Here is a 23,555-nt window from a genome sequence, read left to right on the forward strand (position 1 = left end):
GCCAGTCTGAAATCAGGAGCCAGGAGCTTCTTTCAGGTCTTGCACAGGGGTTCAGGGGCCCAAGCACTTGAGTCATCCTGTACTGCTTTCCCAGGCACATTAGCACGGAGCTGGATTGGAAGTATAACATCTGCGACTCAAACTTGGCCCCTGCATGGAATGCCAAAGCTGCAGGCAGTGGCTTAACCTACAGGACAGTGCTGGCACCTCAAGTATGATTTTAAGAGTGCAGTTACAAATGGAATAGAAGATGAGCTTATGGATCAAAATTGAATTTTAAGGACTTTACACCATAATGAAATGTTTCCTTTTATCCAAATTTTGTGACTGAGAAAAATTTTTTTACAGTATTCAGAGATGTTCTTTGATGTGCTTTCTTGTTCTTTGGTTTGGAGGTGAATGGGGAGGCTTTTATGATTAGTATGTAAGATATAATTTATACTGTGTGTAGCACAAGGGATAGAATTCTTTTTTTTTTTTTTTTAAGAGTGACAGAGGGAGAGATAGAGGGAGGAAGATCTTCCATCCATTAGTTCACTCCTGAAATGGCTGCAACAGCCAAGTGTGGGCCAGGCAGAAGCGAGGAGCCAGGAATTCCATCCTGGTCTCTCATATGGGTGACAAGGCCCCAGCTAGATGGTTCATCATCTGCTGCCTTCCTGGCTACTTTGATTCTGATCCAGCTTCTTGTTAAAGTGCCCGGGAAGCAGCAGATCACAGCTGAAGTACTTAAGTTCCTGCTGTCTACACTGGGGACCTGAATGGATTTCTGGGCTCCTGGTTTCTGCCCTGCTCAACCCTGGCTGTTGTGGTCACTTGTGGAGTGAACCAGCAGGTGGAAGAGCCTCCCTTTCTGTTATTATCTCCCTATCACTATGCCTTTAAAATAAATAAATATTAAAAAAGGAAAATTTTACTACTAAAAATTATTTATTGAGAAAAATACAGAGAAAGAGCTCCCATCTGCTGGTTCACTTTCTTTTTTATTTTATTTTTTAAAAGATTTATTTTATTATTTATTAGAGAGGCAGAGAGAGGGAGGGAGGGAGGGAGGGAGGGAGGTTGGTTGGTTGGTTGGTTGGTCGTCACCTGCTGGTTCATTCTTGAAGTGGCCCCAGTGGCCAGAGCTGTGCTGATCTGAAGCCAGGAGCCAGGAGCTTCTTCCAGGTTTCCCATGTGTGTGCAGAGGCTCAAAGACTTGGGCCATCTTCTGCTGCTTTCCCAGGCCACAGCAGAGAGTTGGATTGGGAGTAGAACAGTTGAGACTCGAACCAGCACCCATATGGGATGATGGTACGGCAGGCTGCGGCTTTAACCACTATGCCACAGCACCAGCCCCAGGAAAAGAGATCTTTTATCAGCTGGTTCACTCTCCAAATGGCTGCAACAGTCAGGGCTAGGCCAGGCCAAAGCCAGGAGCCTTCAGCCTTATACTGGTCTCCCATGTGGACGGCAGGGGTCCAGGTACGGACCATTTTCAGAGGCTTTCCTAGGCACATTTGCTGGGAGCTGGATCAGAAGCAGCATAGCTGGGACTTGAATCAGTCTGATCTGGGATTCTGGAGTTGCAGGACATGGCTTAACCCGCTGTGCCACAACACCAGCCTGTATTTTTTTTTTTTTTTTGACAGGCAGAGTGGACAGTGAGAGAGAGAGACAGAGAGAAAGGTCTTCCTTTGCCATTGGTTCACCCTCCAATGGCCGCCGCGGCCGGCGCACTGCGGCCGGCGCACCGCGCTGATCCGATGGCAGGAGCCAGGAGCCAGGTGCTTCTCCTGGTCTCCCATGGGGTGCAGGGTCCAAGCACCTGGGCCATCCTCCACTGCACTCCCCGGCCACAGCAGAGAGCTGGCCTGGAAGAGGGGCAACCGGGACAGAATCCGGTGCCCCAACCAGGACTAGAACCCGGTGTGCCGGCGCCGCTAGGCGGAGGATTAGCCTAGTGAGCCGCGGCGCCGGTCCAGCCTGTATTTTTTAAAATAGTATAATTTTAAAACGTATTTTTAACTAGTTATTTTTAAGAAATTAAATTTTTATTTTTTTTTATAGAGATTTATTTATTTAAAAGGCAGAAACAGAGAGGGAGGGCAGAAAGAGAGATCTTCCTTCTGCTGACTCACTCCCGAAATAGCTGCAATGCCCAGGGCTGAGCAGGGCTGAAGCCAGAAACCAGGAGCTGCTTCTGGTCTCTCATGTGGGTGCAGGGGCCCAAGGATTTGAATCATCCTCCACTGCTTTCCCAAACACATCAGCAGGGAGCTGGATCAGAAGTGGAGCAGCTGGGACTTAAACTGGTACCTGCATGGGATGCTGGCACTGCGGGTAGAGGCTTAACCTTGTATGCCACAGCGCTGGCTCCTAAATTTTTATTTGTTTTTGAAAGGCAGAAAGAGAGACACAATATAATTTTGAAAATTAAACAACAAAAAAAAGTTAAATCGGGGCCAGCACTGTGGTGCAGAGGGTTAACACCCTGGCCTGAAGCGCCGGCATCCCATATGGGCGCCGGTTCAGGACCAGGCTCCTCTACTTCCGATCCAACTCTCTGCTATGGCGTAGGAGGGCAGTGGAGGATGGCCCACTTGGGCCCCTGCACCCATGTGGGAGACCCAGAGGAAGCTTCTGGCTCCTGGCTTCAGATCGGCACAGCTCTGGCCATTGCGGCCATCTGGAGAATAAACTAGCGGATGGAAGACCTCTCTCTCTGTCTTTGCCTCTCAGTCTCTGTGTAACTCTGACTTTCAAATAAATAAATCTTTAAAAAAATGTTAAATGAGTACCTTTTCAGTTCAAAACAATATGAACTTAGTTATGCAAGTTAATAAATAACTTAAGCTTATCTAAGATTAGCTAACATGGCAGATTTTTGTGCTAGATACTGAATAGAGGAAAATCTAGACCAGAAATTCAGGAAATGGGTATTCATAAATCTCTGTCTTTAAGGATTTATTTATTTATTTATTTTGAAAGAATTACAGAGAGAGGTGGAGAGAGAGCGAGAGCGAGTGAGCATGAGAATGCTCTTCCACCCTCTGGTTTATTCCCAAAATGGCCACAGTGGCCAGGACTGGGCCAGGCCAAAGCCAGGAGTCAGGAGCTTCATCCAAGTCTCCCATATAGATGCAAAGGCCCAAGCACTTGGGCCATCTTCCATTGCCATCCCAGGCACAGTAGCAGGAAGCTGGATCAGAAGTGGAGCAGATGAGGCTGGCGCCGCGGCTCACTAGGCTAATCCTCTGCCTGTGGTGCTGGCTCCCCGGGTTCTAGTCCCGGTTGGGGCACTGGATTCTGTTCCGGTTGCTCCTCTTCCAGTCCAGCTCTCTGCTGTGGCCCGGGGGTGCAGTGGAGGATGGCCCAGGTCCTTGGGCCCTGCACCTGGCTTCTGGCTTCAGATCGGCACAGCGTGGCCATCTCTCTCCCTCCCCCTCCCCCTCCCCTCCCCCTCTCCCTCTCCCTCTCCCCCACTGTCTAACTCTGCCTCTCCCCCCCCTCCCTCTCCCTCTCCCCCCTCCCCCTCCCTCTCCCTCTCCCCCTCCCCCTCTCCCTCTCCCCCACTGTCTAACTCTGCCTGTCACCAAAAAAAAAAAAAAAAAAAAAAAGAAGTGGAGCAGCTGAGACTTGAACCCATGGCCATATGGCATGCTGGCATTGCAGGCTGCAATTTTACATTGCTGTGCCACAATGCTGGCCTGCGAATTGCAGATATTAGCAACTTCCAACATGATCTCTAGGCATAATTCACAATTCTGAACCACGTTTTAGAAAAACATTTCTGACAATCTACAAAGGATTTATTCATGTTCTGTCATAGTTACAATTGCACTTGTTGCTGTGGCAACTTTACTTCTGCTACAAACTTTAAGACTGATGTGAAAAGTGTACTTTTAGGAACACTGAGTACTTTGTCCAGCAACCCTGCATCTGATGTCAGCGTGATTTTTTTTTTTAATATTTTATTTATTTGAGAAGTAGAATTACAGACATTATGTACAGACTTTACGGTTTGGAATGAATTTCCGCATGTAACATTTTGTTTTCTGCTTGCAAACGCTAATTGGTTCCACATGGAGAGAGAGAAAGAGACAGACAGACAGACAGACATACATAGAGAAAGGTCTTCCAGCCATTGGTTTTTTCCCAAATAGCTATGGGGCTGGAGCTGAGCCAATCAGATCTGGAGCCAGGAGCCTCCTCCATGTCTCCCACATGGACACAAGGACCCAAGCACTTGGGCCATCTTCTGCTTTCCCAGGCCTTAAGCAGAGAGCTGGATTGGAAGAGGAGCAGCTGGGATATAAACTAGTACCAGTAGGGGATGCTGGCATGGATGTTTAGCCCACTAGCCATAGCATCAGCTCAGTCAGTGTGATTTAATGGAAGTCTTTGACATAGTAGTTCTAAACAGAGACCTCACACTTATGCTGCTACTTAGTCCCAATTCCTCTTAGACTCTTACTTTTTATGATACTGTTACTCTCTACTTTGATACTATGTTGATTGAGAAAAATGATCACTGTAATACTCTGGCTACATTGAACCATTATGATTGAATAGTTTGATGTTACTCTTGGCAATCTTGCACATGTACTTGAGAATACACAAGAGTGACTGTCCCTGTTGTCAGGTACGCACACAAGACAAGGAGGCGCTAAGGCTTAGCCTGCCTGAGTTGGTGAAGATGTATTTGAACCACTTTGAAACTCATATGGTTTGCTACATAATTTAGATGGAGAAAGGAAGTTAGCCAAGGGTACCACAGCTTGTTGTCCTTGTCTCATACACCAAAAAGAATGACACTGAAGCAGGAGGGGATGGGAAGTATAATTTTTAAATGCCTTCATTGCTGGAAAGCCAGCTCTAGACTGTAGCTAGAGTTTTATAGTCTGTGGCTCTATTTTAAGGAAATGAGGCAGACAGCCTTACTCTCTCTTCAGAGCTGGATATGTGATGAGAAGTGTCTCATGACAGCCTAACACAGGAGACAAGTAGGTGTTCTCACACTGCAATGCAGGCATTAAGCAATGCAGGCATTATTTCAAGAAAGTAATATTTTAGTGTGTGTGTGTGTGTATGTGTATCCAGTGTAGAGTATACTTTGCATTGTGGCTAAGAAACATTCCCATAAATATTCTTTGTCTGTTTTAAATATCACTGAAAATGTGTGCTTAATTTTAAAACCAAAATGTACTATTTTGTAGTTTTAATTTATTAGTGAAATCCATAATATATCATGAACAAATTTGTTGCTGTTTTTTTGCAGTTAGCTTCTGGAATTTATAGTTTTGCCTGCTCTCTGTGGAATCACCATACAGACACATTCCTGCAACAAGTTTCTTCAGGCAATGAAACTGCAGTTCTTAGTTCACTTGAACGAACTCTGCTGTCATTAAAAGGTACTGTTATACTTGGTATATTCATTTTGAAACAGCCTACCTCAGAACAGTCACCAGATAGTTCCTGCAGATGGGTTTTATGTTTCCCATTGCACTAAAGGCAAGGCTTATTATGGTTTGTTTTTCTTTTATCAGAATAGCTCCTCCTCTACCCTGTGTAACTTAGGAAAGCTCATACAGCCAGTTGAGTGGATGGCTTTAAGTTATATTCACATTTCTGTGGCTTCAAGGTTCTGAATATTGTTCACATGCTTCACATGCTTCCACTGTTTGTTTCTGCTTTCCTTTTCTCATGCCGCGCCCTATCTTCATTGTTATGCTAACTTTCCTGAAGTTCTGTCCTTAAGGCTTGCTCCAGCTCTGTCTCCCAGTCATCTCTTCTGAGAGAAGCTGCATCTTTTCAGGTGGTGCCTCAGGCTCACTCAAATTTTAGAAGGTGCTCCGTGGGATGCTCTCTGGCCTGTGTCTTCCTCTGCTTGTGAGCATTTCCTTAGTGTACGTTTCTGTTTCAACTTCCCTGAGCAGTTTGCCTTGATGAATATCTTCCAGGGTTTCTTTCCCTTCCCCTTTCAATGCACACATGTGGCTTATTCTCTTTTTCTCCAGTCCCTCTCCTGTTCTGGTTGTTAGTATGCTTTGTTTTTCTTATTTTCATCTCTTGGATGAAAATCTTGGATGAAAAAATATTTTCATCTCTTCCGTTTCTCTGTTACTACAAGTCATTTTGCATTCTCTTCAATTTCACTTACAGGGTCACTTATCATACTTAGCCTAGTGCCTTGGAATCCCATTATACACTCTTGACACTACCCAAATGCTTCTCTTGCATTAACCAGACAGTGGATGCGTTAATCGCAAACTGTCAGCACATATTGACGAAAGCTGTGAACAAATGTGTGAGTGATTGTAAAGGACTGTTGACAGATTAAATCCATTGTACAGGTAGTTATACAAATGAGTGGGGATGGTTTTTGACAACATCCATAAGGAAGAAATTAAAAGATCTTGGAAAGAAATGTTTTCTCATAAAGTATTAGAGCAACTAATATAAGGCTATATACCTGAAACAGTGTGAGGTACCATATTTCATGATAAATTTAAGAAATTTTCAGGAGTTCTTTTGATTGTAGGGTATTCTTGCCCTGTTAATCTCAAAGCCTAGCTTCTGACAAGGAGGCTGTTGCTTTATCTGTTAGTGTAACTCAAACTAATTTTTTCAGTATCTTCCGATCTCAGAATCTTAAATATACATATTAGCTTTGTTCTGTCCAGCTGTGAATTTCTGTCCTGAAGTGAATAAAGACTTAGGACTTAAATTTTTGTTACATATAATCTCTGAGTTTATACCTTTATGCATTTTATGTCTTTTAGATATCCATTATTTCATTCAAGAAATTTGTAGGTGCTTAGTACTGAGGAGACAGACATAATAAAATGAATATGTGTAAAATGACATTGTGGCAGAGACCTTATATTGATTGGATAATTGACAATGTAGTCGGAAGGCCTCCCCTGAGAAAGTGGTGTTTGAACAAAAATCCTGAAGGATGAGTAGAAGTTAGCTGCATGGTAAAGGGGTAAAGGAAAGATCCCCTTGGGTAGGATGGACCAGGTAATTACATAGCAGCTTCTGAGTTGTATGTAGTCAGTGGTTTCACACTGAAGGAAAATCTGTAGACAGTCAATTTCTAAACCTATTTTTAGTATACCATCTTTAGGCTTCTTATGAGTACTGTCTACACAGGGGCACGGAACCTTTTTTCTTACAAGGACCATTGGTGGGCTATACAGAATTATCAAACTTAAAAGTTAACCAACTATAGATATATTGAATTTCAAGTTCTGCCTTTCTGTTGCTTTGTAATGGCCAGGGGTTCCCCACCCTGGCTCTAAAGGGTAATTCTTTAGTCATGTAGATAGCAGTGCTTATGTAATAAAGTGACTTTCAGTTTTGCATTTTATACTTCTTTATTTTCGCTGAATTGTACTGTTTTACATCTATTATACTATTGGATCCTTTAAGAATCCTATGAAGTAGCATTTATTAATCATATTATACAGTCGAAGACAGTGAGATCTAGAAAAGTTGCCCAGAGTAATACAGCTGTAGACACTGGAGCAGGGATTTAAATCTGGCTTTGCCTTCGAATCTGTTATCTCACTTTTCTATAGACTGTAGTTTCTCAGTGTTACTCATAAATGGGATGCTTACAGTTGAGCACCATAGTGTGTTAATAGGAATTAATGTTTATGTCCCTTTTAGGAGATACTGTACTTGTATTTAATTTAATATTGTCCAAACTAAGTGAAGTTTTGAGTTACTTGAGTTGTAGCTTAAAATTTTTGGAATAGAAATAACCTTAATTTCAGTTACTGCAGTTAAGAAGTACTAACAGTTATTTAAGTTGAACGAAATTAAAAAATTATTTATTGTATTTGAAAGGCTGAATTAGAGAGAGAGAGAGAGAAAAATCATTCATCTATCCAAATGACTGCATTGGCTGGGGCTAGGCGAGGCCAAAGCCAAGAGCCTTGGAACTCTACCCAAATCTCTTATGTGGGTGACTGGGGCCCAGGCATTTAGGTCATCTTATGCTGCTTTCCCAGGCACATTGATAGGGAGCTGGATTGTAGGTGGAGCAGCCAGTACAAGAATTGATACTCATATGGGATGTTGGCATCACAGGTTGTGGTTTAACCCACTGCACCAAAATAGTGGCCCCAAATTAAACTGAAAATTTTTTTTTTATTATTATTATTATTATTTTTTTTGACAGGCAGAGTGGACAGTGAGAGAGAGAGAGACAGAGAGAAAGGTCTTCCTTTGCCGTTGGTTCACCCTCCAATGGCCGCTGCGGCCGGCGCGCTGCGGCCGGCACACCGCGCTGATCTGATGGCAGGAGCCAGGAGCCAGGTGCTTCTCCTGGTCTCCCATGGGGTGCAGGGCCCAAACACCTGGGCCATCCTCCACTGCACTCCCCGGCCACAGCAGAGGGCTGGCCTGGAAGAGGGGCAACCGGGACAGAATCTGGCGCCCCGACCGGGACTAGAAGCCTGTGTGCCGGCGCCGCTAGGCGGAGGATTAGCCTAGTGAGCCGCAGCGCCGGCCCCAAATTAAACTGAATTTTACAGTATAGTTTTAGAAATGTCAGTATTTATAATTGGCAACAACATACTTTTAGGTGTCAAAAGAACTAGGCTTTAGATCCCTCTCTCTCACTAACTAAACAGCTAAATATTCAAAAATTATTTTCCCCATCTAGTAAATGAGACGATTATGTCAGATGAATCACCAAGCTTGATTAGATTTTATAATTCTAAGTCTTTGTTTATGATTGTCATTTTAGTAGGATAAAGTTTGAAGACTAAAATTCAAGTAAAAGCCTGGTTTTGCTTTTTAGTGTTACGTAAATTGACTGTTAATGGATTTGTGGAGCCACACAAGAATATGGAAGTGATGGTAAGTGATAGAAGTAATTTATTTTTTGTGATTTTTGGGACAGTGCTTGGTATTTTCCTGAATGCTTTAAAACATATTCTTTTGAAATTGATTTAAAATAGTTGTTGTTAAGTAACCATTTAGTTGTTGTTGTTCTACCATTGTATGTATTAATTACAATATATTTTTGGAATTTGGTCTGTTTTCTCTACATCAAAGCCCCTGCTGTGTGAAGAAGAGGAATACTTGTCAAGACGTCCTGGTGCATGAAGTATATTAATTTGAATTAAAATGAACTTGTTTGATTTAGATGTTATTATAATATTACCAGGTCCATTGTAGATAGTTATTTATATCTTTACATTCCCTTTGTTAGTTTTCATGTATTTAAAATTAATTTAGTTTTTCCTTTGATCATAACATGTACATGTAAAAACACATGGTTCATGTTCAAAGTAAAGTGCTCTGAGTAGAAAATTACTGGTAGCTAGCTGGCGTAGAGACTTGCTGATGTGGCAACCACAAAGTTCATGTACTTGTAAACCTCTCGTGAAAAACAGGATAATAAAATGGGGAGGGGTCAGCTTGGCAGAGCAAGGGAACCATTTCTGAGAGGTGGAAACTTGAATAGGAGTCAGGGGGTGGGATTGTCTTACATAAAAACAACAAAAAGCTGGTGTCATCTGGAAGATTGTAACCCTGTAGTACTAAGCCAATGAGGAAATGGGGGAGGGATCTGTGTGTCAGGAAAATAAATTGCCTGCTGTGACTTTATCCGTTGTGCCTGTCTGTTGGGCACCTGATATTGGGATACTGTCATTAAAAGTTTTGCTTTTGTTCTACTTTGTGTCCGAAGTCCGTTCCTTGGGTTTGGACAGGTGGGAGTGTTTCCCACAGTGTTGGAGACTCTGTTTCCCACAGTGTATATTCTTTGCCATCAATTAAAAACAAATAAATACAAGAGAGAAAAACCTTATCAATGTGCCCATCACAAGTTATGATGTATATTCATTGTTGTTATATGGTCATCTATATTTTTCTGTGTAAAAATATATGGCTGCATTTCCCCCCTAAATAAAATGAAGTTTTATTATACTTACAGTGGTCTTTATTAGTTTGCATAGCCAGTTTAGCTCAGCTAAAGCCTTGATTTTTGTGCATTGCCTTGAGCTCTACAGGAGTTGAGGAAAGCATAATCTAATTGGGTTTTGGGTCTCCCTTAGGGGAGATTTGACCTGAGCTACTCTTCTTTGTTTTTATTTTTTTGTGCTTTTTAAATTTTTTATTTTTTTTAAATAAACTTATACTTTAATTCCATTTTTTCACAAAGTTTCTGGAGTAGTACCTTTTTTTTTTTTTAAGATTTATTTATTTATTTGAAAGTCACAGTTACACAGAGAGAGGAGAGGCAGAGAGAAAGAGAGGTCCTCCATCTATCGGTTCACTCCCCAATTAGCCACAGTGGCCAGAGCTGTGCCAATCCGAAGCCAGGAGCTAAGAGCTTCTTCTGGTTCTCCCATGCGGGTGCAGGGGCCCAAGGACTTGGACCATCCTCCACTGCTTTCCTGGGCCATAGCAGAGAGCTGGACCGGAAGTGGAGCAGCAGGGTCTTGAGCTGGTGCCCATATGGGATTGCTGGTGCTTCAGGCCAGGATGTTAACCCACTGCGCCACAGCTCTGGCCCCTATTTTTATTTTTTAAAGGATTTATTTATTTATTTGAAAGGCAGAGTTAGGCAGAAGCTGAAAGAGAGAGAGAGAGAGGTCTTCCATCCGCTTTTTTTTTTTTTTTAAATCTGTAGCATTTGTATATCAGTAAGATGTTGATTGAAATAATAGTTCTATTATTAAAAGAATTTGAAGCTTACTATTTTATATCATAATGTAATGGCTACTCTGTTTTGTTTAAGCTTACATACATGCATTTTTTTTTAAAGTTAAAAAATACAAACAGGAACTTTTACCATCTTTACTCATCAGAGATACTACTAAAGTTTTAGAGTATTTTTTGAGACATCTTATGAATCTTTCTCTAAGATATTTTCTGAATTTCAGTTATATTATGTCATGTTTATAATGATTATATGGTACATTCATCTGATTACTGTCAGTGCACTTAAATTTTTTAAAAGATAAATTAACGTGGGATTCTTGTAATTTATTTGCCAAATCTTGTGTTGATGGACAAATAGCTTGTTTTCATTTTTTTATTGTTGATGAAAGACATTCTGATAAGCATTTTGATACCTTTGTCTGGTACTTTTTAAATGATCTCTTTAGGATACAAAATATTCCTAGAAATAGGAATTTTGGTACTAAATATAGGTACATTTACAATATTGGTACATATTACCAAATTTCTGGGCAGCATATGAATGGTCAACCTCAGTTTTAAATACTGATACTTTTTGCCTTACTGACCCCAAAATTTCTGTAAACCAATTTGACAATTTCCCTTTTAAATTCCCTCACTGGAATGTAAGCTCCATGAAGGCAGAGATTTTGTTTCATTTGTTTACCCCAGACTTGAACAGTCTCTTCATATAGTAAACACTCAATAGTTGTTTGTCAAATGAATGAATGTATGATCTGGCAGAAGCAATATGTCAATAGGCTCAGTAACTGTATATAATATTACTCTGAACATCATGGGATTGTATTAACTAAGATATCATTTCATCATTTTTTCCTGTAACTTTTAAAAAAATATTATTTATTTGAAAGGCAGAGTGACAGAGAGGTGGGGGAGAGGGAGAGGGAGGGAGGGAGAAAAACACAGCGGTGGGGGTTGAGGTGGGAGGTGGAAGAGATTGATAGTCTAATCTTCCATTTGCTGGTTCACTCCCCAAATAGCTGAAATGGTTGGGGCTAGGCCAGTATAAAGGCATGAGCCAGGAATTCCATCTGGGTCTTCCATGTGGGTGGAAAGGGGCCCAAACGTTTGGGTAATCTTCTGATTTTCCAGGCACATTAACCAGGAGCTGGATTGCAAATGGAGCATCCTGGATTACTTAAGTGTCTTTTTCTGTCTACAAAAAATTATATGTCACCTTTTACTTAGTTATAATAAACACCTTATTGTAGCATTTAAGGTATATTGACCACTTGGACAGAAGATAAAATTTTAACAAATTAAGGTCATCTTTTCAATTAACTTAAAAATAATGTAGAACTTACAAGGATGCTAAAGAAGAACTGTATGATAGTGATGAGATTCTGGACTCTGGAGACAGACATCTTTGGATTTGTGTCTTGAATTGGCCTTTTTTTGATAGGATAGTCTTGGGTTATTTACTATCTCTGATACCCAGTTTCCTTTATTGTACTTGGAGATGAAATAATAGTATCTACTTTATTGGATATTATGAGGATTGAAGGAGATCCTGATTTTTGTAATGTAATTAACACTGAATTATCATTTAGTGATAATTTTAATTTGGTTTTTTTCCAATTATTACATTACTCAAATTACTTAGTTTATTTGGACTTCAGATTAGCCAGCTGTCTTAACAATTATGTACATTTCTGATGCTTTTGATGAACTTACTAAAATTAGTGTCCTTTAAGTTTTCTACTTTGGTGAACACTAATATAGGAATTTCACTTAAAAATGTAATAAAATGCCTTTTATCTTGTAGTTACTTATGGAATCTTGGGAATCTTATTTTTCCCATGTTGAAGCTGTCTGCTATTTTAGCATTCTAGTACTTTTTATATTGTTATCCTTAATCATTTATCATTCCTAATTATGTTTAAAAAATAGAAAAAATATGAAAAGGGAAGAATGATAAATTGTTGTCCTGTAGTTTTCTTATGCTATTGACTGTTGTATGAATCATATTTCAAGAAGGTATTTAATGGCGTTGTGGCTCACTAGGCTAATCCTCCGCCTTGCGGCGCTGGCACACTGGGTTCTAGTCCCGGTCAGGGCGCTGGATTCTGTCCCGGTTGCTCCTCTTCCAGGCCAGCTCTCTGCTGTGGCCCGGGAGTGCAGTGGAGGATGGCCCAAGTACTTGGGCCCTGCACCCCATGGGAGACCAGGATAAGTACCTGGCTCCTGCCATCGGATCAGCGTGGTGCTCTGGCCGCGGCGACCATTGGAGGGTGAACCAATGGCAAAGGAAGACCTTTCTCTCTGTCTCTCTCTCACTGTCCACTCTGCCTGCCAAAAAAAAAAAAAAAAAAAAAGGTATTTAAAAAGACTTGTAACACCACCCTTTACTCTGCTCTTAGCTTTTATTGAACATAGTTGAGAATTCAGAATTTTTCATTTCTTGCCTAAAATGGCAAAATTACTTCCTAAAATTTGGATGAATCAGGATGGACGCTTTCAAAGTTTTAGGGCAGTGCTTTGGACGTTAATGGGGATGGCAAAATTGATTGTGTAAGTAAAACTTCAGACTAAGTCTTCAGATAGCTGTATGCTGATTCACTTTTCTCAAAATCAAGAATTGATGAATCACCTCTATGCTCTGAAGGACAAAGAGGAAAATGGCTCTGAAGGACAAAGAGGAAAATGGCGTTTAAGAGCGGATCATTCCTCAGGGAGGCCTTTAGTTATTCGCTATTTTGTGACACCCGGTTTGCCAAAGGGCATGTGACATCTTTTATGATGTTTATATATCAAGATCTGTTGATACAAAGGAGTCTACTGTTTAGACTCTTATTAAAATTTTTGTTTTTCATTATCCCTTTATATTTGTTTCTATAAACTATTAACAACATTTCTTAAAATATATATTTAAAAATATATGGTATTGGCCAGCGCTGTGGCTCACTAGGCTAATCCTCCGCCTGTGGTGCCGGCATACCGGGTTCTAGTCCCAGTTGCTCTTCTTCCAGTCCAGCTCTCTGCTGTGGCCCGGGAGTGCAGTGGAGGATGGCCCAACTGCTTGGGCCCTGCACTTGCATGGGAGACCAGGAGGAAGCACCTGGCTCCTGGCTTCGGATCAGTGCAGCGTGCCGGCTGTGGTGGCCATTTGCGGGGGTGAACCAACGGAAGGAAGAGCTTTCTCTCTTTCTCCCTCTCTCTCACTAACTCTGCCTGTCAAAAAAAAAAAAAAAATGGTATGTAGTATTGTTTATCTGAAGGTGAATGTGTCTGATAATTGCAGTTAAGAACGTGTGTTTGGAGTAACTGGTACCACTTATGCATTCATTGAGTACTTCTTATTGCCAAACACTATTCCTGGCTTCTGGGATAAAACAAACGTACCTAAGTGATGGTTCTCTAAGACCTTATATTCTAGTGAGAAGAGTTACATAATAAATTGTTAAGCAATGTGTCAAGGAGGTATAAGACCTGTGGAGAAAAATCAAACAGGGTGAAAAATAGAATGCTTAATAAATAATTTTTATTATAAAATGATTTAATAATGGAAATGAGATATTGAGGATATGAAATACTAGTTATTTTCTTGTAAAAGCCTTGTTTATAACTAGTTGTTTTTTACTTTATGTGATTTCAACTTATTTTCTTCAGCTGATTTTTTAAAATGATGTTCTACATATATTTTCATGTCACTGAAAAAACAAAACACACACAAGGTAAATGTGCATAACAGAATAAATAGACTTTTTAAAATATATTCTTTTCCAGGGTTTTTTGCATGGAATATTTGAACGTTTAAAACAGTTTCTGGAATGCAGTAAGTACTTTCATCATAGTTTTTTTTTTTTTTTTTTTTACTTTAGAATCCTATTTCTCCATCACTCATTTATTAATAGCTAGGATAAATGATTGGTCAACAAGGCTGTATTTGCAAATCTGGAGAAATTGTCTACTCTGTGCCATTAGTTGGATTTTCTGAGTCTGTTCCTGGTATCTGAAGAGATCCTGTGTCGCTCCCCCTCTTCATGGAGGAACGACACAGGACCCTGCGCTTTTCTTTCGTCTGCTCAGCCCTCCCCGGGTTGGCTACCGACCCTTCCACCTCCGTGGAAGGGCGGTTCCCCCTAGCCACTTTCCCCACTTCCGCGGGGGAGCGGCACACCGCCGGCCGGCTCTCTCGGGGGCTGCACAGGTGTTCCTTCAGATAGATGTTCCTGGTGCATATTGTCTCTCTCCTCCTTTATAGTCCTCTTCCACCAATCCCAACTCTGCTACCCACACGCCGAGTACGCTGCTCTCCTCCAATCAGGAGCAGGTCCTGCTGTTTATTGGTTGAACTGGAGGCAGCTGTGTAAAGCTGTTTCTCCCTTCTCAGCGCCATATTGTGGGAGAGCAGATGCATAGAATAAGTCTTAATTCCAGTAAATTAGTCTAGTCCGGGTTGCTCCCAGTTGCTCCCCACAATCCTGTATGTGGTTAAAATTAGTTTTTTGTATTTTGAAAATTTAACTTTCTGAAATTAAATTGGAACCTTAGCTTTGTCTTCATTTGCCTACCTGTTATATGCTGATTGTAGAGGAAATTTTTTTTAAGGTTTATTTTATTTATTTGAAAGGCAGAGTTACAGAGAAAGGGAGAAACAGAGAGAGAGCGAGAGTGCTGCTATCCTCTGGTTTACTCCTCTAATGGCTGCAGTGGCTTGGGCTGTGCCAGACTGGAGCCAGGAGCTTCTTCCAAGCACTTAGGCCCTCCTCTGTTGCTTTTCCAGGTGTGTTAGCAAGGAGTTGGATCAGAAGTGGAGCAGCTAGGATTCCATCTAGTTCGCATATGGGATGCTAGCATTGCAGGTGGCAATTTTACCCACTAGCCACAACTCCGGCCCCTAGGAAACTTTTTTTATTTTTATTTTTTTAAGTTTTTTAATTTATTTAAGAGGTAGAGTTATAGACCGTGAGAGGGAGAGACAGAAATCTTCCTTCTGTTGATTTCACTCCCAAAATGGCCGCAACAGCCAGGGCTGTGCCGATCTGAAGCCAGGAGCCAGGTGCTTTTTCCTGGTATCCCACATGGGTGCCGGGGCCCAAGCACTTGGACCACCTTCTGCTGCTTTCCCAGGCTATAGCAGAGAGCTGAATTGGAAGAGGAGCAGCTGGGACTAGAATCAGCGCCCATAAAGGATGCCGGTGCCGCAGGCGGAGTATTAACCTGCACCACAGCGCCAGCCCCTAGGAAACCATTTTTAACAAAATTTATTTTGTGCCTATTCCTTCCTCTATATTTCTCATGCTACTACCCTTTCTAGGCAGATCACCCATGACAGTTATATGTTTAACAAAGTGTAGACTGTCTTCCAAATGCTTCTTTGGACTTCTTGTAGACTCTGTTATATATTGTTATGATATCTTTAAGTGATAGTTTTATTCTATCAGTCCTTGTTCATTGACTTCTAATGGCTTACCTTTGGGACCCTTTGTAATCCACTGTCCTCCACACAGAGAATTTAACATTTCTGTCGGGGCTTTATTTTGCTGGTGGTATGATTTTCAGCACTTTTGCTGAGGATTTCCACATAGGCATGCACATACACTTGCGTGTATTTGGGGACTTTCTGTCCTGAAAAGACATCTCAGTCCAGTCTCTGTTAGGGAGTTGCTGGCTGTTGTTTGTTATTTGTTTTTAATTAGTAAAAACATTGAACTTACTGCTTGGCCCTGTCTTGGCTACTGTACATGCATAGGTGAGTAAGATGGCACATGTTATATAGTTAATTTTTCTGAAAGTCATCATCATGATCTCTGTGGGAATTGTACAAGAAAAAAATAGAAGTCTTTCCAGGAGAAGAGAATGGGGTAAATATGGCAAAATAACATGAAGGTTTCATTAGAGAACACAGTAGTTAATGGACTTGTGGACATTATTCTTAATGTACAAAAGTTTAATTATGCCAGGGAAATTATCAGAAGAAATTCATCTGAAGATATGAGAAAAGTGATATGAGTATCTTGCTTACCTGTGCTTTGTGCTGCTTGAAAAAGTATTTAGCTTGGGCCAACATTGTGGTAAACCAGGTTAAACCACCACCTGCAAAGCCAGAATCCCTTATGGTTGTTGTTCTGAGACTCGGTTTGTGATCTAGCTCCCTGCTAATGCACCTGGGAGGGTAGCAGAGGAAGGCTCAGGTGCTCGGGCTCCTGTACCCACGTGGGAGACCTAACAGGAAGTCCCTGGCTTCTGATTTTGGTCAGGTCCTGTCCTGGCCGTTGTGGCCCTTTGGGGAGTCAACCAGCAGATGGAATATAGATTCTCTCTCTCTCTCTCTCTCTGTTTCTCTCTGTCTCTCTCTCTTCCTCTCTCTCTCTCTCTCTCCTTCTGCTCTGCCTTTCAAATAAAAAATGAGTAAACCCCCCAACATTTTTTAGCTGATTTAATCTTTGTGATTCATTATTCATTTCTAAAATTTCTACCCTGCTGCCTTTATAAATATTATTTTTTACTTCTTTTTAAAATATTTATTTATTTATTTTGAAAGTCATAGTTACAGAGAGGGAGAGAGAGACGAAGAGAGAGAGATCTTCCACCTGCTGATTTACTCCCCTGATGATTTCAGCAGCCATCATTGGGCCAAGCCAAAGCCAGGAGCCAGAAGCTTCATCCACGTCTCCTGCATGGGTGGCAGGCGCTCAAACACTTGGGCCATTTTCCACTGATTTTTCCGGGAACTGGATTGGGAGGGGAGCAGCCAGAATGCGAACCGGCACCCATATAGGATGTCAGCATTGCACTCAGTGGCTTTACTTACTACACCATAACATCAGCGTTTGTGTTGCTGTTTTTTTTTTTAAAGATTTATTTATTTGACAGGCAGAGTGAAAGAGAGAGGGGAAGCATAGAGGGAGATCTTCCATCTGCTGGTTCACTCACCAAATGACTGCAATGGCTGGGGTTGGTCCAGGTTGAAGCCAGGAAATAGGAACTCCATCTGGTGTCCCACAGGGTCCCAAGCACTTGGGCCATCTTTTGGTGCCTTCCCAGGTACTCGAGCAGGGGAGCCAGATCAGAGCGGAACAGCTGGAACTTGAATTGGTATTCTGATGTAGGATGCTGGCATTGCAGACGGAGGCTGCTAATCTGTTGTGCCACATGCTGGCCTCCCAGTTTTTATTTGCTTGAGAAGCAGAGGGACAGAAAGACAGATTGCAATGACTGGGGTTAGGCAGGGCCAAAGCCAGAAGGCCAGAACTTAATTCAGGTCTCCCCTGTGAATGGCAGGAACCAAACTACTTGTGCCATTGCTGCTTCTTCCCAGAGTCCGCACTGGCAGGAAGCTGCAGTTAGGAGCTGGGCTGGGCATTGAACCCAGGTACTCTGATATGAGTGTCTTAACCTGTAGGTCACGCCTGCTCCCAAGTTAATACCCTTTTACAACTTAAAATGGATCTAGCTCATATTTTAGGATTAATTTTGTACAGCGTGGCACTCAGGATTATTGTATCTTATTAGGTGTGAATTTTGGCATTTGTTTGTAAGTAATTCATAATGTACAATATGTAAAAATACAACTGGCAGTGTTTTTGTAAAGTTTTGATGTTATCTTGCTTGTGAATTTATAGACTTATAAAATGTGTGCTAATATTTGAAATGTATTTTTAACAGGTAGAAATATAGGCACAGATAATGTATGTAGAGATAGATTGGAAAAGACCATCATTCTCTTTACTAAAGTGGTAAGTTTTATTTATAAGTTTATTTTCTCAAATATGTACACTCATATTTAGAAGTAAAATGATATTTTGGTAATACCATTTTCACTTTTTTTTTTAAGATTTATTTTATTTATTTGAAAGACAGAGTTACAGAGAGAGGTACAGCCAGAGAGAGAGAGAGTTCCATTTGCTGGTTCACTCCCCAAATGACCACAACAGCCAGAGCTGAGCTGATCCAAAGCCAGGAGCCAGGAGCTTCTCCTGGGTCTCCCACGTGGGTACAGGGGCCAAAGCACTTGGGCCATCTTCCATGGCTTTCTCAGGCCATAGCAGAGAGCTGGATTGGAAGTGGAGCAGCCGGAACTCCAACCGGTGCCCACATGGGATGCCAGTGCTTCAGGCTGGGGCTTTAGCCCATTGCACCACAGCGCCAGTCCCCCCTTTTCACTTTTAGCACAAAGAAACTTTTGTTCTCTTTGTAGGGAAATAAAAAATCACCTTCATATCTTAAAGCCTTTAGAATGTACAGTGAACTTACATACCATATATTATAGTACATTCTTTGCTGTGAAAGAGTCAGTCTAATACATACTTGAGAAGTTGATTCCTCTGCAGCTCTTTATTCTTGGGCCCACTGGAGCGAGCCGAGAGAAAGCAAGCAGGGAGTTCTGCCAGAAGTAGATTCAGTGTAGCAGATAGTATATCATGAAGTCGGTATTTTCAGAATTACTTTCAGATTATCGTCATCAATATCACATCTTTTGAACTGAGTTTTATGGGTACAATGTGCAAATTTCTGAAAAATATGCTTTATAAAACATTAATTTTTATGAAATTTTGGGCTTGGAGGATTGGGAGAACTGTAGGGTTATAGGAATTGGAACTGCTTTGGGGACTTCTTGCACTAAAAATAGGTACTTAAAGATGAGTGTGGATATATAACTGTAACCTAATTTCCTTTTTATATTTTTGTTTTTGTTTTGTTGAAAGTTCAGTAACGGGTTAGTGTTGTCTATCTTCTAGAAGAAGAGAAAGAGAACAGAAATAACCTGTTTTTTATTTTTGTGTTTAGGTAGTAACTTGAGTTTCTATGTTTTTCATTTCTCATGTTCCAAATAGCCTCAGTAACAAAGCCCCTGCAATCCTCTAAGATCCAGTAGAAAATTGACTCAAATCCTTCAAGTTTAAAAACACAGGAAAGTAAAGCAAGGTGACCTAGTTAGTCAATGGTTCGGTGCAATGCATATTACTGATACTTGCTACATCTTTGTTCCCATTAGTGCTGGCGTGGTATGTCAGTTATGTAACTGATTTTTTTTTAAAAAGATTTATTTATCTGAAAGAGTTACAAAGACAGGTAGAAATAGAGAAAGAGAGAGAAGTATTTCATCTGTTGGTTCACTCCCCAAATGGCCGCAACGTCCTGAGCTGGCCCGATCCCAAGCCAGAAACCAGGAGCCAGGAGCTTCTTCCTGGTCTCTCACGTGGGTGCAGGGTCCCAGGAACTTGAACTTTCCCAGGCACATTAGCAAAGAGCTGGATTGGAAGTGAGACAGCCAGGACTCGAACTGGCACCCACATGGGATGCCGATGCTGCAGGCTGGGGCTTTAACCTGCTGCGCCACAGTTGCTGGCTCCTTTGTAACTGAAATTTAAAAAGCATTATTTAGATAATCTGTTTTAGAAAACACATTGTTTATTGAACTACTAGGTTTTCTTTTCCAATTCTTTCTTTCAGTTACTTTAGGTAATATAATGGATAGATGTTATCTATAATTTTTTCTTTTCTGAACAAATTCATTTATACAATTCAGATTTATGATCTGAAGACTTTATTAAAGCCTTAAAAATTGGGATGTTTCAAACACACCTCCAAATAGAATTGAGTAGCTGAATCCTCAGGAGATTCAGCTTCAAGAATTATCTGCGTGTAGTCATGGTCAATCCTGCTTTATCCGTGCGCTTCGTTCTCCCACCTTTGTTGATAATTTCAGGCCTGGGGAACATCTGGTTTTGGGGCCATATAAGGCCTGCGAAATCATTTGGTCTGGCCTTGCCAAAGCAACTGCAGGTGGGATTTGAAATTCAGTAAGTCTATAATAGGCAAATTTTTAAAAAAAAGATTTTATTTATTTGAGAGGTGGAGTTATAGACAGAGAGAGGGAGAGACAGAGAGAAAGGTCTTCTGTCCACTGGTTCACTTGCCCAATGGCCAAAATGGCCAGAGCTGGGCTGATCCAAAGCCAGGAGCCAGGAGCTTCTTCATGGTCTCCTATGTGGGTGCAGGGGTCCAAGCACTTGGGCCACCTTCTGCTGCTTTCCCAGGCCATAGCAGAGAGCTAGATCAGAACAGGAGCATCCGGGACATGAACAGGGACCGATATGGGCTGCTGGCACTAACCTACGGTGTCACAGCGAACAGGCTAATTTTTTTTTTTTTTAAAGATTTATTTACTTATTTGAAAAGCAGAGGTACAGAGAGGCAGAAGGAAAGAAGAAAGAGGGATGTCTTCCATCCGCTGGTTCACTCCCCAAGTGGCTGCAACGGGCCGGAGCTGGGCTGTACTGAATTCAGGAGCCTCTTCCCGGTCTCACTGAGAGTGCAGGGGCCCAAGGACCTGGACCATCTTCTTTTCCCAGGTGCACCAGCAGGGAGCTGGATTGGAAGTGGAGCAGCTGGGACCCAAACTGACGCCCATATGGGATGTAGGCACTGCAGGCAGAGACTTCACTTAGTATGCCACAACACCAGCCTCAAGCAGGCTAATTTTTAAGTTGATAATTTTGTATGGCTCATGAATAATGTTATAAATATCCAAATGGTCCTTGTCAGACAAAAGGTTCCCCACCCCTGTAAGCAAACTTCAGATTTCATTTAGTATTATCTGCAAAATATTTGAGTATGTGTTGCTAAGCAATGAAATCTTTAAAGAAACATATTTGAGAGACAGAGGCAGATACGGAGAGATCTTCTGTCCCCTGGCTCATTCCCCAGTTCCCACAACCACCATGACTGGGCTGGGCTGAAGCCAGGGGCCAGAAACTCAGTCCAGGTCTCTCCTGTAGGTGGCAGGGAGCCAAGTACTTGAACAATCATCTGCTGCCTCCTGTGATGTACCTTACCAGGAAGCTGACTCTCATGCACTATGATATAGGTTAGGAACATCAAGATCTTAATTGCTGTGCCAAACACACACCTGAGGGTTTTTTTTTTTTTTTCTTCCCCCAAAAGAAAATGTGATGATAGTTCAAATAGTTGGGTCCCTGCTGCTCATGTGGGAGACCTGGATGTACTTACTGATTCTTGGCTTCAGCCTGACCCAGCCCTGTGTAGTTATTACAGGCATTTAGGGTAGTGAACCAGCAGGTGAAAGATTTCTCTGTCTCTGTCGATCTGTGTTTAAAATAAATAAAAATAAACTAAAAAAAAATCTTATCAAAATCATTGTGTTTCACAATAATGAATTTCCTAATTTGATTGTCAGTTATTAAATATCTCTGATTTTTCAAAAATTTTATTGTTTTATAGGAAGTAGGATTCAAATAGTGTCATTTTCTATTGTTAATGTTGATGAAGAGCGCCAATAGAATTTTCTGTATTTTGCACTAGTCAGCTTCTATCCCTGTGTGTCATTTAATATGTTCCTTTGTGTCTGCACTCCTCCTTCCATATTTTTGTGACTTTGCAGTTAGATGTAGAGATTTAATCTCACTCCGTCTTTTGCTTTGTGGGATAGGGTAGGATTAACAAGAATACCTTCTAGATGGTGCTTTGTATTTCATATTGCCTCATAGTACAAAGCACATACTATCTGCTTGTCTTTCTTTGTGTGGCTATGACTGATGATGAGTAAACTATCAGAATTCCTCAACAGCCTTTCCCTTCATGATTTCAGTGGCCGTTTTTCATCATTGCCTCGGTCCTTTATTTGATTAGAGGTTGTAAAATGATGGTGTTCTATTCTGTTATTCCTTTTATATTTATTAACAAAAAAATTCCATCATCAACTATTTGATAAATCAAAGTACAGTTTTATGCAGAAAAAACAGGGTTATTTTTCAGTTCTTTTCCTTTATGACTTTTAAAGGCTTATACTTAATATGCTTAAACTGTTTTTAACATATTTACTTACTCTTATGTTAAATATGAAGTGGGTCTGTTTTGATGCCTGAACTGCAAATAATAGCAAATTCTTTTTATGGGTTAGAATCTGATGTAATCCATCATAAATCATGTATCCCAAGAAGGGGCATCATAAATGTAAAACCTCAAATACAGACTCCACTTCAGGGTTCAAAACTTACTAAATGTGTGTTAGAAGAATTGCAATTGGAGTGATTATATTCTAGTATGAATTTGGGAAAAATGCATTTTGAATTCTTTCTTTATAGCTTCTGGACTTCTTGGATCAGCATCCCTTTTCATTTACTCCTCTAATTCAGAGATCACTGGAATTTTCTGTAAGCTATGTTTTTACCGACGTTGGTGAAGGTGTTACATTTGAGCGATTCATAGTCCAATGCATGAATCTTATCAAGATGATTGTCAAAAATTATGCTTATAAGCCATCTAAAAATTTTGAAGGTAATACTTTACTGGTAGTTTAAAAATATTTTTTCTTTATTTTACTCTAAGTATAATTGCACTCTTGATAATTTTTTTGGAAACTCATTTATTGATAAGGAATGCCATTTTTAATTAGTGAATACCAGCTTCCCCCCAAAAAAACCATGCAGTACATTTAGTAAACTATTTTTTTTTGCAGCAGTTAAACTTCATAGGTTTAAGAACCACTGAAATTTATGTTATCAGCTATTTGTTTGAACAACTAAAAGTTTTCTCTTACTTTAAATAAGATTGCTTGCAACAAGTTTGTTTCTTATGTTATTTGGGGTTCATTCATATGCATGTGTAACATGATGAATGAGGAAATCTAGGGGAGAGAAGAGTAGTTGCTTCTCTATGTTGTGATAATGCAGCACAGAACTTTATAAGCTGTAACAGTAAGGCAGAAATAGCATTGATGTGTGTTCTAAATAAAGTTAAGACTGTCTAATATGTGTGTTGTAAAACTGAAAAACTATACACAAGTATATCTTTTACCCTGAGAGTCTATTTTTATTTATTTAAGTGTCATTATCTAAGTTAGTTGAATGTTGCCTTGTACAATTAACTTGGAAGTTTTATTT

The 23,555-nt window shown here is 40.7% G+C and overlaps 1 protein-coding gene and 1 pseudogene across 14 annotated transcripts in view; one reads left to right on the forward strand and one right to left on the reverse strand.

Annotated features, from left to right (window-relative positions):
• IPO11 (importin 11) overlaps nucleotides 1–23,555 on the forward strand; it is a 217,158-nt gene that overhangs the window by 53,254 nt on the left and 140,349 nt on the right. For all 14 annotated transcript variants that reach the window (XR_016220816.1, XR_016220815.1, XM_051853725.3 and 11 more), the window contains 5 exons: nucleotides 5,261–5,393; nucleotides 8,795–8,853; nucleotides 14,431–14,479; nucleotides 18,316–18,386; nucleotides 22,758–22,950. Coding sequence is in view for 12 of the 14 variants with exons in the window: in XM_051853725.3 (XP_051709685.1) it covers nucleotides 5,261–5,393; nucleotides 8,795–8,853; nucleotides 14,431–14,479; nucleotides 18,316–18,386; nucleotides 22,758–22,950 (505 nt within the window). In the remaining 2 variants the exon portion in view is untranslated. The remainder of the gene's footprint in view (nucleotides 1–5,260; nucleotides 5,394–8,794; nucleotides 8,854–14,430; nucleotides 14,480–18,315; nucleotides 18,387–22,757; nucleotides 22,951–23,555) is intronic.
• LOC127492817 (ubiquitin-fold modifier 1 pseudogene) lies at nucleotides 3,706–4,841 on the reverse strand (annotated as a pseudogene).

This window comes from Oryctolagus cuniculus, chromosome 14 (genome assembly GCF_051225735.1).
Source record: "Oryctolagus cuniculus isolate XC-2025 breed Fujian yellow rabbit chromosome 14, ASM5122573v1, whole genome shotgun sequence".
Taxonomy (NCBI): Eukaryota; Metazoa; Chordata; class Mammalia; order Lagomorpha; family Leporidae; genus Oryctolagus; species Oryctolagus cuniculus.